General features: G+C 34.6%; 1 protein-coding gene across 14 annotated transcripts in view; it reads right to left on the reverse strand.

Moving 5' to 3' along the window:
- Positions 1-15,546, reverse strand: part of ADD1 (adducin 1) — a 144,835-nt gene that overhangs the window by 17,711 nt on the left and 111,578 nt on the right. For 5 of the 14 annotated variants that reach the window (XM_078148477.1, XM_078148476.1, XM_020992175.2 and 2 more), the window contains 7 exons: positions 13,941-14,084; positions 12,550-12,648; positions 10,987-11,163; positions 8,435-8,779; positions 5,544-5,645; positions 3,815-3,904; positions 2,929-3,021 (listed from right to left, as the gene is read on the reverse strand). In XM_078148477.1, coding sequence (XP_078004603.1) covers positions 2,929-3,021; positions 3,815-3,904; positions 5,544-5,645; positions 8,435-8,779; positions 10,987-11,163; positions 12,550-12,648; positions 13,941-14,084 — 1,050 coding nt within the window. The remainder of the gene's footprint in view (positions 1-2,928; positions 3,022-3,814; positions 3,905-5,543; positions 5,646-8,434; positions 8,780-10,986; positions 11,164-12,549; positions 12,649-13,940; positions 14,085-15,546) is intronic. The other 9 variants (XM_020992173.2, XM_020992178.2, XM_020992181.2 and 6 more) reach the window with 3 other exon arrangements.

The raw sequence follows: 15,546 nt of genomic DNA on the forward strand, positions 1-15,546 counted from the left end.
AGCCTGCTAAAGGAAAGATAAGGGAAAGTGATAGACAGCTGTCTCTAGGCATTTGGAGGACTGACATGTAAAAAATGAATTCTGCTTTCTGAAACAATGAGTAAAAGTTCATAAATCATAGGATCACAGACTAGAGCTAAGAGGTCATTGAATCCAACTCCTTCATTTACAGATGAGGAAACTGAGGCACAAAGAGATTAAGTGACTTGTCCAGTTGCAGAGGCAGATTCAGATTAATCTTTTTTTTCTCAACAATTATAACTGTCCAAAAGTATAATGGCCTTACTTCGTAAACTGTCCATCATTGGAGGTCTTCAAAAAGAGATGAGAAACCATTTGTTGGGGATATCACAGAGCAGATTTCTATTCAGATATGTACCAGACAAGAAATTTTGGAGTTCCCTTTCAATTCTGATAGTTTATAATTAATTTCCACCCCCTATCCCAAAAAACAAATGAGTTATAAAATTTTCCTTGTGAAGGTCTCTTGATGAAGATTACACTTTTAGAAGACTGTATTCTCTTTTGTCAGGCACAGGCCATCATTAATAAAAGTAGGCAAAGAGGACCAATGACAAACAATTGCTTAAGTTCTGAGCATCTAGATTCACAGGTGCTCAGAACCAAAGGTGCTCAGAAGCCCACAATCAAAAATCAGTACATATTTTATCATGTACAGTAATCATTTGGCAGAGTAAACAAATATGCCTCTGAGATTACATATACTCTAATACATCTTGTATGTACCTAGTCATTTTCATGTTTGTTTCTGCCATCAGAATATAGGTTTTCTGAGGACAGGGACTGTTTTTGTCTTTTTTTCTAAGTATCCCTAAGCTCTTAGCCCAATGCCTGCCATATTTAGAGTAAATACTTAACAAATGTTTGTTGACTGACTGAACGTCACTAAGAAGACAGTCAAGGGACATTTAGGTGGCGCAATGGATAGAATACTGGCCCTAATGTCAGGAGGACCTGAGTTTGAATCTGGCCTCAGACACTTAAGAGCTGTGTGACCCTAGGCAAGTCACTTAAACTCAACTGCCTCCAAAAAAAAAAAGTAGTCAATCTTCCTCTATACTGAATCCCAAAAGAAGTCACAGAATTTGTCTTTTAGGACTATCAGGTTAGAGCAAAGTGGGCCATTTGGTTAAATGTTACATTTAAGGACACCTTAAGCAAAGTTATCTTTTCATGACAAAAATAAAATAGTTCACAGTAACAGGGAGGGTAAGGGAGGGAATCAAAAGAAGCAAAAGTTAAAGTATCATTTATAAGAAACATCTAGCAAGAACTGTATAAGAAAATCTACAAAAAAAAAGCAAACTTGTAGTTTAGTATCAGTAATACATAAATCACTTCATTTAAATCAATGCCACTCTAAATGGAATCAGTTTGGAGGTGAGACACTACACAAAATTGCAAGCAGCATCTTCTGCACGTTAATTTTGATCTGGGCACATTAATCATACAAAGCAAAGGCATATTATATTTTTCTATGATAATTTTTGGATTATTTGTAGGACAGAAATGTTTTCTTTCAAAGTTCACTTTTTAGCTTCCTTAACAAAATATCCCAGTGTGGCAATGAGTTCATTCTACAAGGCTGAGACTAAGGACTCTCCAACTACAAGTGAACAGATTTGGACATTAAGAAAGAGCTCTTTGTAGATGACAAACAATTTATATGAATAGCATTTAAAATGTAACCAAAAAAAGTAGCCAGTAAGATAGTAAGTATATGACAAGCAAGTGAAGATAAGTATTTTCTGCTCTTTAACATTAAGAAAAAAGAGACGTTCCTCTAAAAGAAGTGGTATGAAGTATATTAAAAGCCTAAGTAAATATCATCTAAGTACCTCTGCAAACTCCATCATTGTACAAGTTGAGTTTCCATACAGAAATGATCAATCATTGTCACACACCTATTTAGACATTTAATCTATTAAATATCTTTCAAGTCAGAATATTCTAGAAACTCAATGGTTTAACATTCCAAGATAACTAAAAATAAGGACAAATATAACATTTCCAACTCCAAAGCCAGTAGTAGGCACCAGCAAAAATTCTCGTTTTTTGGGCTAAATCCATGTTATACACTAAAAGGTTCTGTACTGCAGAAAATAATGCACATCTTTTTTTTGTTGTTGTTAAAATCACTATTAAGTGAGAAACTAAAATTCTAAATTTCAAGGAACATATTTAGTATCTCATCTAGCATTTCTTTCAAAGGCTTACTTTATTATCACTAGGGTATACTGTGTATTCTGCTGACACACTTTTCACTTCTTCCAATTTGATGAACTTTTTGAATGTTGTACACTTTTGGGCAAAAAAAAGGGTAAAAGTCCACAATGAAGAACAGCCATCACTCCAAGCTGACTGGGGTTTTATAGGACCTCTCTACTTATGATTGCTTTTAACTAGTTATATATAGCCAAAACTGCTAATTTATAGAAAGCAGTCATTTACTGGAGGAGAGGAATCTGTTACTTATTTTCTGTTGATGTCTCCTTAGGAGTCTGACACTATTTTGGAGAAGTAATTTAAGTCTGAGACTGAGATAGTCTATAACGGATTCCCTTTAAAGTAAACACTGTTAAATACCCCCAAGATCACACTCCCAACCCCCCTACCATGCAATAGCCAAATTACATGCAGAACTGTAGGAATGTCATACAAAAATTCTTATCACATTTCACCTCAAGAAAAAACATTGGAAAATATAAAAATAACTCATGTCAATGCTTTAATCAAGGTATAGAGTACACAGAACAGAAACTTATGTATCATTTAATAAGTACACCTAAGACCAATTATGTCTTTTTTTAGCTAAAACAACAGCTAATAGAGAAAACAAATTAGGGAGAGGGAGGGTTGAACAACAACAGTATACTTGTAGGTAGTTAATGACAGGGCAGTAAGTACCTTTCTAACAGAGAGAGATTTAGCGGGACTAAAGGCCTGCTCTGTGAGATCGAGCCCTTCAATAGTTTCCGTACAGTCAGAGAGGGGAGCATCCTGAAACAGTAAACTGAGTAAACAGAGCACACCAAGCCTGATCTTCATAATTTCAATCAAGAGCACATTATGGTGCCAATTACAAGCATGCGGCAGAAACATAGTCAATATAGTTCTAAATAGCTACGGGAAGTACATTACATGCAGAAAAAGCATCAAACTATGGTTTACACAACTAATCAAACCTTTTTATAAAACACACAAAAAAGTCCCCACTCCCCCCCACACCTATCAATCTCACAAATCCTAAAATGTCACATTTTAAATGCATTGGGTTGCATATCTAGGCATACTGATTGATACTTTTGCAAGTATTTTTAAGTATTGGTAGTACTAACTATCAATATTAGAAACTTCAGAAGTGCATTTACATCAGCAGCATATATTTAAACTACCATCCCTTCTTAAAGCAACTACTTTTTAGCAGCATTAAATTTCAGACAGGCAACAGAGAACATCACTCATGGCATTTTATACATTACATGGTTAAAACATATGAAAAATCTAGATGACATAAATCCATCTAGGTTTCTACAGATGACAGCCTACAAAACTGCTTTTCCATACTGCATGCATCATACTGAGCAACAATTCACAGAGCATACTCCACTATCATGCTTGATCTATCCAACTAAAAAAGTCTAGAATTTTTTTCTCAACACACTTTAATAAAAACAACAGGGTTGCTTCTAATACTTACCTGGTAAAGTTATTCTCTGCCACAGAATAATTTTACAACTGATTAAGATTATAAATACGTCACATTAATGCTGAAGATAGTCTGAATTCTCACCTGTACAAGACTCCTGTCCATTACTACACCACAAAGAACCTGTGATTGAGGGCCAGCAGTTTTGATATCCTGTAAATTTTGCTCTCGGATCTGTAAGTAGGGGGAGGGGGAGAATAAGAACAAATAAATATAAAAGGGAGCATGAAACTTATCTTATCAATGACGTAATTTATGATTCTTTTGTATCAGTAGCCTACCTGACTTCAGCTTCATTTTTCTCTCCTCTGCCTCACACCACAGAAAATGGAATAGATGCCAGAAGTGAATCTTTGAAACTACAGAGCCCTTAACAACCATTTTACTATGTTCAATCCTATTCTTGTTACAGAGTCTGAGATTTATAACACATTAAACATTTAGATGCTTTAAAGTAATGTAATTGGGCTTAATAAGGTAAAAACTATGGTTGGAAAATTAGGGTTTTTTTCTTGACTTGACAAAGATCTTCACTGATAAACTCACTAGGAATATGAGGAATATATTTTCTAGCTGCCTTATATCACTGTAATGCTATAAATATTGATAAATAATGTTGATAAAGCAATATGCATTATCTACATTCATTCATCATTTATTGAGCTCTTATATGTAAGGTACTATTCTGGGTTCTGTGAGAGATTGATAGATAGTAAGATATAGTCCTTGCTGGCAGACTGATAATCTAGTATGGGTACTATTGCACACAGGCATAATCTTAACTTCTGAGATCTTAATCCCTTCATCTGTAAATGAGAAATTAAAATAGCTTTTACAAATCCCTTTCAGCGATAACTTTCCATTTTCTAAGGCTCCTTCTAGATTTAACAGTCTATTGAATAAAATACAGGTTATGATAATAACAGAAGTACAAACAAATTAAAATAGAGAAGAATAACAAAGCAATATGAGTTTAGATGAAGGAAAAATCACTACCAGTTATGGGATTATGGAAGGTTTCATGGAGAAAATGGTATTTAAGTTGGATCTTCAAGGATGAGAAGAATTTTAGCAGATGGAAATGAGATGAAGAAATTCTAAGTACAAGAATAGCCCCTGCCATGAAGTGGTTCCATTAAAATATGATCTTTGGTAAAACAACATGGTTGGGGAGGGGCCTGGGACACAGCAGTTAGTGGCACAGGATCAAAGTTATAAACAAAATGGTAAATGGAGAAGTCAATGCACATTGAATCACTAAATATCTAATCTGTGCCTCAGGACATTAGCCAAATGATGTTATGATGGGGGTTTGGGATAATGAACTATAATGATGTTATTGTGAGGGATACACTTGTAAAGGGAACATTGTAAACAAAGGTGTGGAGGCAAGAGAAGGCAAAAAGATGTTTTCAGATGACAGTGAGTTGTTTAGTTTGGCTGGATTGTTGAATACACCATAAAACTGGAAAGGTAGGTTGAAGGTAGACTTTGGAGAACCTTAGATCATATCTACAAACCAAAAAACTATAGCTCTGTAGCTTTTAACTTTGCACCTTGGCAAGTAGCGTATTTTACAACAGACTTTGGATTAAACTTTTTAACTCATTCTGAAGATACCAACTTAAGGACTAATATTTAAGAGAACAATGATTGCTATCTTCTCAGCAATAGCTTTACCAATGAAAGCTATCTTCTTATAATGGAAGATGCTGGAAATATCATCATCAACAAAAAAACTCCGGTCATCATTTATGGAATATTAGCTTCAACAAAATAATAACAGTAATTAAAATGGACAGAAAATACATACCTTGTTCCTCATTTCCTGGACCTCTTTAGGGTTAGTGTTCAATGGAACAAACAGGTTAGGGACAGCAGAGGTGGAAGTTCTAGGTCCATCCTCTTTAGTCCACTGTAATATCAAGAACAGTTGAATAGTCAGGATTGCTATAATGGCAAATGACATCCACAGCAGCAAATTTACATCACATCTCTTCATGCACTATACATAACAGATAGAGAACTGAACCAATGATTTCATTTCATTTCTCAATTCCCAACACCCTCAAACTTCTTCCTGCATCAAACAATATAGAAGTTAAGAATCTGTTAAAAAAAAGTATATGTTTTAAAGTCAAAATTGTGACTTATCAACAAATGCACTTTCAAAACTTGTCTAAAACATATGCGCAATAAAAAAGGTTTATGCTAGAAAAAAGCTTAAATTTTCTTTGCAATGTCACTTAATAGTGAATGCTAGCATTTTAACAGCGATCATTGATTCACCGCTCTGATAATTAACAGACATTAAAGCAAACTTAAAGCATAAGATGACAGTAGTATGAAAAGCAATGTGATATAACTAATCAGGTGTAGTGAATGATTCTGAACTGCGAGGCAAGAGTGGGCATCACCAAAGTTTTGCATTAAAAGAAACTATAGAATCAGAATGTATTGGCTGCATAATTACTTCAACCCAAGAAAATTACTGTATGAACATTTATACAGTAGCTACCTGGTGGAAGAGTTTGGTGATGTCAAATATTTCATTTAACTTAATAGTTTCAAGTGTTATAAAAAAAAATCCCAGACTGAAACTTTAAGCATTTCATGAGACCCTTGTTGAAGGCTGTTTTACTTATCAGTGCAGCTGGTATGTGGATGGCTTTCTGCTCCACATTTTCTCTTGTTTTCTAATCCAGTACAACATTTTAAAAGAGAAAAACCATAATGCTTGGGCCTAAACAGCACTGAACATTAAAACAAGCCTATTTTCCAGAGCAAATGCTTTGTCTTTCTGAGTATTTTCAGGAGACAATAAGATAGCCGTAAGCCATTAAGACTTTAGAGGAAGCAACAAAATGCTAAAAATGCTTAGCCACCATAAAGGAAAATATGGAATGAATATGGAGCTGTGGAATACTCACTGATGATTATCTTCTCAGATAAATATAACTCCAGCTTTTTATTAAAGATAATTTTTTTTAGTCAAAACATTAAAACAACAACCTCAGAAGCCTGAAACTGCTTGAAAAATTAAGAACAAGTATTATAAATTAAATACACCAACCTGGGACACTGTATGATTTTTATCTTAATCCATAATAATATAAAGACAAGGTTAATTTAATTGCTTAACAAGGTCCTTCCTTCAAATGTATGCCAATTAATTATATGTAGCAAGGGATCTGATTACACTGTTTTCAAGCCAATATAAATAAAACTTAAAGCTATAGCTGGATGCACTTTTAAGTAGCCAAGTACTACAGAGATATATTACACCATTTGGGTAAAAGTTAAAAGAAATACCTTATTCCGCTTTCAAATGAAAAGAAAAAGTAAACTCATTTAAGCAAGTAAAACCATCTAAACAAAACAGAAAAAAAATTCAAAGGAAAAGGAACTAAGAAGCCCACTCACCACATACACAAAGAATTTCTCTGCTTTTTTCAGGGCTCACTAGAAAAGAGTCTACTCATTTGCTCAAGAGTATATAGATTCTCTAAAAACAGTTTTATCAATAGAAAACAAAACAAAACAAAAAACCATCTAAGAAGGCTGAATTTTTTTAAAACAAGATTACAATGTCAAATAGCCATAAAGAGGAGAACTGAGAGATGTAATGACTATTTAAAGTCAATCGTTTTACATCTCAACTGAACCCTGTAGAGCTGATCATGCATCTGGGTTCATTCCAATCTTCAGTTCCCTCATATAAGCCTCTAGGAGTGCTTACAGACATGCAAATTTCTATTTGCATTTTAATGTAGAACTGTGGACTATCAAATGAGAAATCAAATAAGTTTTTGAGACTAACAGAGGGGCTTGAGGTCCTAAAGCATGTGAACACCATTACTCTGGAATATCTCAGTACATATTTTAAACTTCAAATAGCATTAATAACAACAGCAAAAAATCACCAGTTGCAGTATCTTTCGATTAGTGCCTGCTGATGGCCTGAGCTGCACTTTAGTCATGCCGCACCCAGCTGGGACTGGAGGAGAGACTTATCACTTATGGCCATCTACTTACATGCAACAGTTCATGCAGGAGGCAGCTGGTTGTGAACATTTAGAGGCTTTGGGATACAGAGAAATATAACGGGTTGCAGGACAGAAAAACTAAAGCTAAGAACACATGAATATTACATTAAGTAAAAACTGCTTAAGAAAGCACTAAAGATTTTTTTAACAGAGACTAGTCTACTAGAAATACTTAACCAAATCACTGAAATTGACTTGGGGTACCAAAATACTAGTTTAATAATATGTAGGTATAAAGGCCTTTCCATGCATGCAATATTAATAGTCCTGAGGCAAATATAAATTGACTTAAAATATGGAAGTATACAAATTTAATTCATTTAAGTGATTTGATATTTTACAGAGTCAAGCTATTACTAGAGTAAGCAAGCAAATATTCAGTATCTTAAGCAGTTTCAAGCAGATAGTATTAGAGAGAATCACAGAATCTGAGTTACAAAGAAATTCAGAGGTCATCTAGTCCAACCCGTCTGAAGCATCAGTTCTCCAAAATTTTACCAATGTGAGAAGTTTACTCTGCCAGATTAAAAGAAGGTTAATGCAGTAGTTTTAGTTTTAATCAAGGTTAGAAAAGTTTTTGATTCCCAAAGCCTCCAAACTTTCAGCCACCCAAGTTGCTCTACATCATCTAACTATGAACAGTAAGGTAGGCACAGACCAAGCAGTTGGTAATACAGCTTGGCACGCAGACACCGGACGAGAGAGACTGCAGCAAGGGTTTCACGTGATCGTGTGTAATGTTCGTCCACACCTTAGTCTTCGACTTGGGACTGCTTCCATTCTGCCCTTCTTCAGAAGCATCATCACCTCTGCCAGAATTCAGCCATCTTGTCTTCTCTCGCTGTTGTTTCTGAAAACTGTGTCTGAGAGGGGAGCAAGTGCCTGAGTCACCATCACTAGCAAAGGAGTAACCTGTGACACTAGCAGGAACTTCAACATCACTGTATTTTTTGGATTTCTCTCTCAAAGCAGGGCATCGATATGGGTAGCCAGTTCTATAACCCTAAGGACAAAATGGATAGGAAGAATCAATATTCTGTGTTTCACAAAATCTATTTCTATTCAATTTATTCATCACTGCAGTATACGTTATGGTCATCAACTTAAAATGTAAAAAGAGAAAGAATACAAATTATAACTATTTTTAAAAGTCTGATTACTTCCTTAAAGGATGCAGCAATTTTGGGAGGGGGCTGGAAAGGGGAACAGACCTGCAATTTTATAGGTATAAAAAATTTCCGGGTAAGAAAATTCCCTTTACCAACGCATATTGGCACCTCTTCTGTAACAGTCTTAGAAAGTTGCCTAGAGCAGTTAGAAGTTAAGTAGCTTGTCTAAGGTAATGCAACTAGAATGTGTCAGAGCTGAGACTTGAACCCAAGTCTAGAATCTAGACTGACTCTAGCCACTGTACATTCGGCCTCAAATCTTGGGGTATAACTAAAAAGATTCTTCTCATTGAGCTGAATACCAGCTTTTGACATTCAGCGTTTTCACAGCTCCCTCAGTTGCCTTGCCTCTGATCAGAGGCTGGAGGGCTCCTCCCAAAGCCTGTTTTTACAAAGGGCTGAGAACTTTTCAGGAAACTCTCTAGTTTCTATTAGAAGCTCTGCTTGGTTTCAACTCCACGTAACATCATGTCCCCGTATCAAGTATTCCCTGGTGCCCCTCTCACAATTTTCAGTTTCCTTTTGTGTGTTGTCTTCACCTATTAGATTGCAAGCTCCTTGAGGATGGGAACTGACTGTTTCTTATTTGTATATCCCCAGCACTTAGCATACTGCTAATAGTAGTAGATACTTAATGTTTATTGAATTGAATTGAAAATTAAGATCCCTTGATATTTTTCCCAAAACAGTAACATTTAGTTATAAACATGGCCAAGAAATCATGAGTTAAGAATGAAAACAGCAAACATGTGTACAATTCTAATAATTCAAATTTTAAGTGATTTCTTCCCAAATTCCAGTACAGTTTCATAGTCTATGTTAGCTATTACCAATAGTATACTATAAATAGAGTACCTAGGAAATCCAGCTGTCTGAGGAAGGGTGGGGATTGGGGGAGAGAAGAAAGACAGAAAGGAAAGATGCTGAATGATCAAGAACGGAAAGTCCAGATCAAGTGTTAAAGACTGAGGTGGGACTATAGAGGACTTACAGAAATACCTAGGAAACATGTTTCAGGTGCCTCAGTTGATGCTATACTATGGAATTACAATACTTCTTGGCTCTATAGAAAGTGTCATTAAGAGAACCACTCCCCACCTACTTCCACCCCATTTCTGTTGCTTCAGTTCACTGACTCATTGATAATAATTTACCATATTCTGAGAGAGACCAAATGTTAGTGAAAACATCACATTAAAAAAAAATCTTATTTTTTAATTCTAACAGGCTCTAATCAAGTCCGAGTTAGGGTGGTATAATGTTGTTATTATGTTAATAATGATAGTAGTTCAAATTTATAAAGTGCTTTACATGCATTATCTTGTCTGATACTCACAATAATATTATAGATATTGGAAGCATTATTATCACTCATTTCCAGATAAGGGACTGAGGTTCAGAAAAGTGACCTGACCACAGCTGTATAGCCCAGTAACTAAACCTATTCAAATTATGCTTTCTGGTGCTAAATTCAGTACTCCTTCCACAAAACTATGAATTATGTCAAATGAGAAGGCATGTATATGCTTAATTATCACAAAACAGTATATAAAAGTAAGACATTAAGTAGTCACTCACATTTTATAATAAAGCAAGACATTTTCTTCTTTGAAAGTCTATTTAAGAAGTCTAAATGGGCCTAGACCTACACAATGACTTTGCTTCCTACATTTTATGTTTTGGAATATATAGCTATTTTTCACAGAAAATATTACTTATGTTGACATGTAGTGGGTTTATTATTGTTATTTTAAAATGAAGATGTTAAAAATTTATGTTTGAACGTTTAATAAGGAAAATGTTGATAGATAGAACCTACAAAAACAAAAGCTCTTTGGAGTCCTTAATATAATATATAAAAGAGGTCTTGAGATCAAAAAGGTTGAGAACTGATCATCTAAGACATAGCATATTAAGATACTTTTGAAATGCTGAACTTGGCTTGCTGTACTTTTGCATGATAATATTCTAAAAAAACCCTCACTTGTGTAAAAGTTTGTACTTTTGAAATAAGAGTATAAAGGGTTAGCATTTGTCTTACCAAATTATCAAGCATTCTCATGAGGGCTTCAAATTCCTGTTCTCCAATCTGCCATTTAGGATGTGACCCAGTTCCCTCTCCTACTGGAGACTCAGGGGAACGAGATTTAGCTTTGTATTTTCCAGGATCTAACAGGACTAAGTTATCAGGTCCTCCTGCACTGGCCAGCGTACGAACCTGTACCCAAAAAAAATCATGTCAACAGTTTGACTTTTGTGTTAAAACCAAGAGAATTAGTTGAATAGTTACATATCTGTGATTCACCAGTATAGAGAACTCAATATGGTAACTCCTTTTGCCAATTCAGACTGCAAACGAATAACTCACTTGTGACTCAGTATAAAAGTCCAAGGCCTGAGGCACATAAAAGTTAAATAATTTACCCATGGTCACACAATTGGGAAATATTAGAGCAGGATTTGAATCTAGGTCTTACTGATTCCAAGCCAAGCTTTCTATATACTACTATTGTTGGATTTTGACAAAACAAGTAACTTACCAAGCATAATGAAGTAATCCTAAACTAAAGTCCTACTCCGTTGTCCTACAGTAGTGTGGAGGTGACTGAATTCTTAAAAAACTATACTGAGTCTAAAATGGCATGCCCTACCATGCTAAGAAAGGCTTTAAGTAATGGACTGTTGTTCAAATAATATCCTAGTTAAATGTGGCAAGGCTCCCGACCTGACGTTGTCCACCAAGTAAAGGATTTTTTGGTTATAGTAACTCATGAAATCATAAAAATTTTTATAATTTGCATCATGGAAGGAAGTACCCCAGGCTGACAAAATCACAGATCTTTTGAATTCACAAAATAATAATGCAAAATTTAAAGGACTAGTCTTCAAAAAGTTTCTTTGGCAAGCTTGAACAATGTTATGTTCAGATTTGGTGCCAAATATAAGAAAACAAAGCCCTTATAAAATATGTATGAAGTATCCCTTTCTGTAGCAACGTGTTGGAAATTAAACTTTTTATATTTAGTATCCCAGAGTTTGTTCATTCATTCAATAAATATTTAAATGTGCTATTTTTAAGAGACTATGTGAGGTGCTATTTGAGGTACATAGACTGATGTAACAAACATTAAGTGATATAGCCTATGTGTAATGCATTGTACTTAGTGCTGTGGTAGGGTATACATAAGAATGATGAAGACGTGATCTCTATCATGTGGTCTATAGTCTAGGAGAAAAGAACATATATACAGATATTACTATTAATAAGAGGTAGAATGTGTTAAGTGTCAGAAGAGAGAGAAAGATCACTTCTGTGCTAGGAGAATTAGGGAAAACACTGTCAAGATGGTTCCATTTGTACCAAAGGAAGTTACAAAGCATTCACTCACTCAAGAAATATTTAATAAGTAACTACTGTGTGGAGAACTCTGTGCTTGTTTTTGTTAAATTTCCAATATTATGAGTTCAATTTCAGCACAGACATTACCTTTTTAAATTCTCCTCCAGTTTTGTGAAACAAACACTCAAATATCCCCACATAAATTCTCTTCTACTAGCACCTTCTAAGTGAAACATGGATTAAAATAAAGTGCTCATTATTTACCTGGATCTCACAAGCTACCACAAGATTATGTATATAGTAGAAAGCTTCTTCAACAGTTTCTCCAACTGATACTAGGCCATGATTCCTGAGAATAAGAACCTAAGGGAAGAATACATTATAAAAGGTAACTAGAAGGAGATAAAAAAGGAAAATGAAAATCTTTGGAAGGGCTTTGGGAGGACCCATACATTAATATATCATTGATAGGGCTATGAATTTGCCCAACCATTCTGGGAAGCAATTTGGAACTACAACCAAGAAGTCATCAAACTGTGCATACTCTTTGACAGGCAATACAACTGCTAGGCATATACTCCAAAAATGTGAAAGACAGAGGGAAAGATTGCATATATAAAAGAAGATATTTATAGCAAAACTTTTTGTTGTAACAAAGAACTGAAAACAAATTGGATACTCATCAACTGAGGAATGGCTGGATAAATTAGAGTATATGAATGTAATGAATAAGTGAATTAAAAAGCACTCATTAAGCACTTACGACCTGCCAAGCATTGGGCTATGGGTTGGAGATACAAATACAAAGACAGGTCCTTCTCCCAAAAAATTTACATTCTAATATGGAAACAACGCATATAAGGGACTAGTGACCAGGTAGGGTCCCTTTGGTTCTGAAAGTTACAGGGGTGACATCCTGGGGAGTATCTCATTCAGGAACAAAAGTATAGTTGATCTGATCATATTTTATACTTCTAAAATTTGAAGAGGGATAGAGATATAGGTGAGAAGGAAAGTGGATGAATTTGGAGGAACGAATTCAGAGAAAGTTGAGAAGACCTGTATGTACTGATATGGTATGAAGAGACCTAAGATAACAATTTATACAATTACAATGAAAAAGAAAACAGCTTTGAAAAACAAAAACTCTGATCAACAACGACCAATCAAGAATTTAGAATTATAATCATGAAGTATATCTCCCATATCTTAGCAGAGAGATGATGGATTAGAAGTGCAGAATGAGAGAGAAACCTTTAGATAAGGCCAATGTATGAATTTGTTTTGCTTTACTATCTGTCATAAAGGAGAGCTTTTATTTTCTGTGGAGAGGGAATAAGTGGGAAGTGACAGTAAATAAATAAAAAAGAAAAGAAATGAACAAATAAAACATTTTCTTAAAAAAAAGAGAGCAGAAGGACATTCAGAAGGTGATAAATATTAGCAGGGCTGTAGCCCTGCTTGAATTTAACATATACTTAACAAAACAAGAAGCATGTAATGAGATTCACAAGCCTCTTTTCTGTTTCTTTTTTTAACAAAATATTCATATTTTATTAGTTGATGTTTACATTCATAATAAAAAAGGAAAATTTTTAAAGGAAAAAATAGTTAGACAATTTCCCCCCATCTTTTATTACCCAGTATTTACTGACCTTGCTTTTAGGTCCTAAATTTTTCTGAATCAATACTTTTTCTTCATCATCCACCAAAATTCCATGATAGTCATGATAAGCCACTTCTCCAAGAGAAAGTGCTTCTGGTGAGATTGGCAAGAGACCACATTTCATTGCAGAAACCTAAATAAAATGAAGCATTCAATTAATTGTTAACATAAAACAAGGACTACACATAGTTTATTTTCCCCCTAAATGAATCCATGGTTTCGTCAGTGTGGTACTACATTGGCACAGATCACAAACACTCCAAATCTTCAGCATTTTATGTAATTCTTGTCTAAGACTTCCTACAATTCCATAGATGATGCAGGATTTTGGAAGCCTTCCTCTGGTTCTTTAATATTTAAAAGGTGCTAGTGCAACACTTGGGCTATCCATCCCTCTAGTAGCTACAGACCATATTCCCATACTCTTAACCCACTAAATCAGTCCCTTTGCCCCTACCAATCCCTATAAAGAAAAAGAAAAATGTGTTCTTTTAAAAAAATCCTTACTTGTAATTTTTCCTTCATTAAATAATTTAAAATGTGAAATTGGGAAGAACTGAGGTTTATTAAACACTATCAACAAAATTAAAAACAAAATCCATCATTATAATCAGCCTCAAAAATAGGTTTTCAAATTCCTTGCTTTCCTATTCATGATATAAATCTGATTGAGGCTCACTAAAAGTACAAATTAGCAAGTGCTAAAATAACATATCCTCTTACTAAAAGCTTCCCAAAAATTTAAAAATTGTGCTATGAGTTTGCTTTAGAATACTGATATTTCATTTCCTGAGGATACTCAGAGGTCTTTCAGAACACGATAATATTTATTCCATAGTAGACGTCACATTCTTAAATAAGCTATTAAGGAAGCAATCTAATAGAACAGGCTCCAATTTAACTTCTTTCATAGTAATAATCTTCAAAAATTGACAGGAAATTTCATTTTAAGGCAAACCATTCTCTTTTCTTAGTACTCATTTTAAAAAGCATGAAACATGCTATCTATTTTATATTTTATATTCAAAACCTGCCTCCAATAGTCCTTAAAAGTCCAGGGATTGCTAGGTAAGCTTAAAAACATGCATATCCTTTTTTCAGAAAAATTACATCAGTCAGATAAAATCAGTAAATCCATCTATATCTCTAAGCTGGAAATCATTTCGGCCATGAATCATATACAGATGTACAGAAATCAAACAAACATATCAATAAACCAAACAATAAAAGAACTGAAAATAAGCATTCATGATCCTCCAAAGTCAACCTTGGTACTCTGAAGCCCACAAAGAAGATATTATTAAAGTGTAATAAACTTGGCAATAAAAAGAAACATTCTTAAAAGTATCAGTTTTCTACGTACATTATATTAGAAAATAGTGTGCACGTTGTAAAGACCTCACTGGTGAGCTGAGGTAAGTCAGGTTATTTCTCGTCTCAGTGGTTCCAGTTTTTTCTTTAGTTCAGACCACTCTAAGGAATGGTTCTACACACATGACCCACAATGTTCTCCCTCTTCATTCCATGTCTATTTCTTTATTCATCTAAATCAAGGGGCTTGGCTCAGGTATAGGTGCTGTGAAGAGCTTAATTTA

The sequence above is a fragment of the Phascolarctos cinereus genome, unplaced genomic scaffold (assembly GCF_003287225.1).
Source record: "Phascolarctos cinereus isolate Bilbo 61053 unplaced genomic scaffold, phaCin_HiC Scaffold_9;HRSCAF=440, whole genome shotgun sequence".
In the NCBI taxonomy this organism is placed as follows: Eukaryota; Metazoa; Chordata; class Mammalia; order Diprotodontia; family Phascolarctidae; genus Phascolarctos; species Phascolarctos cinereus.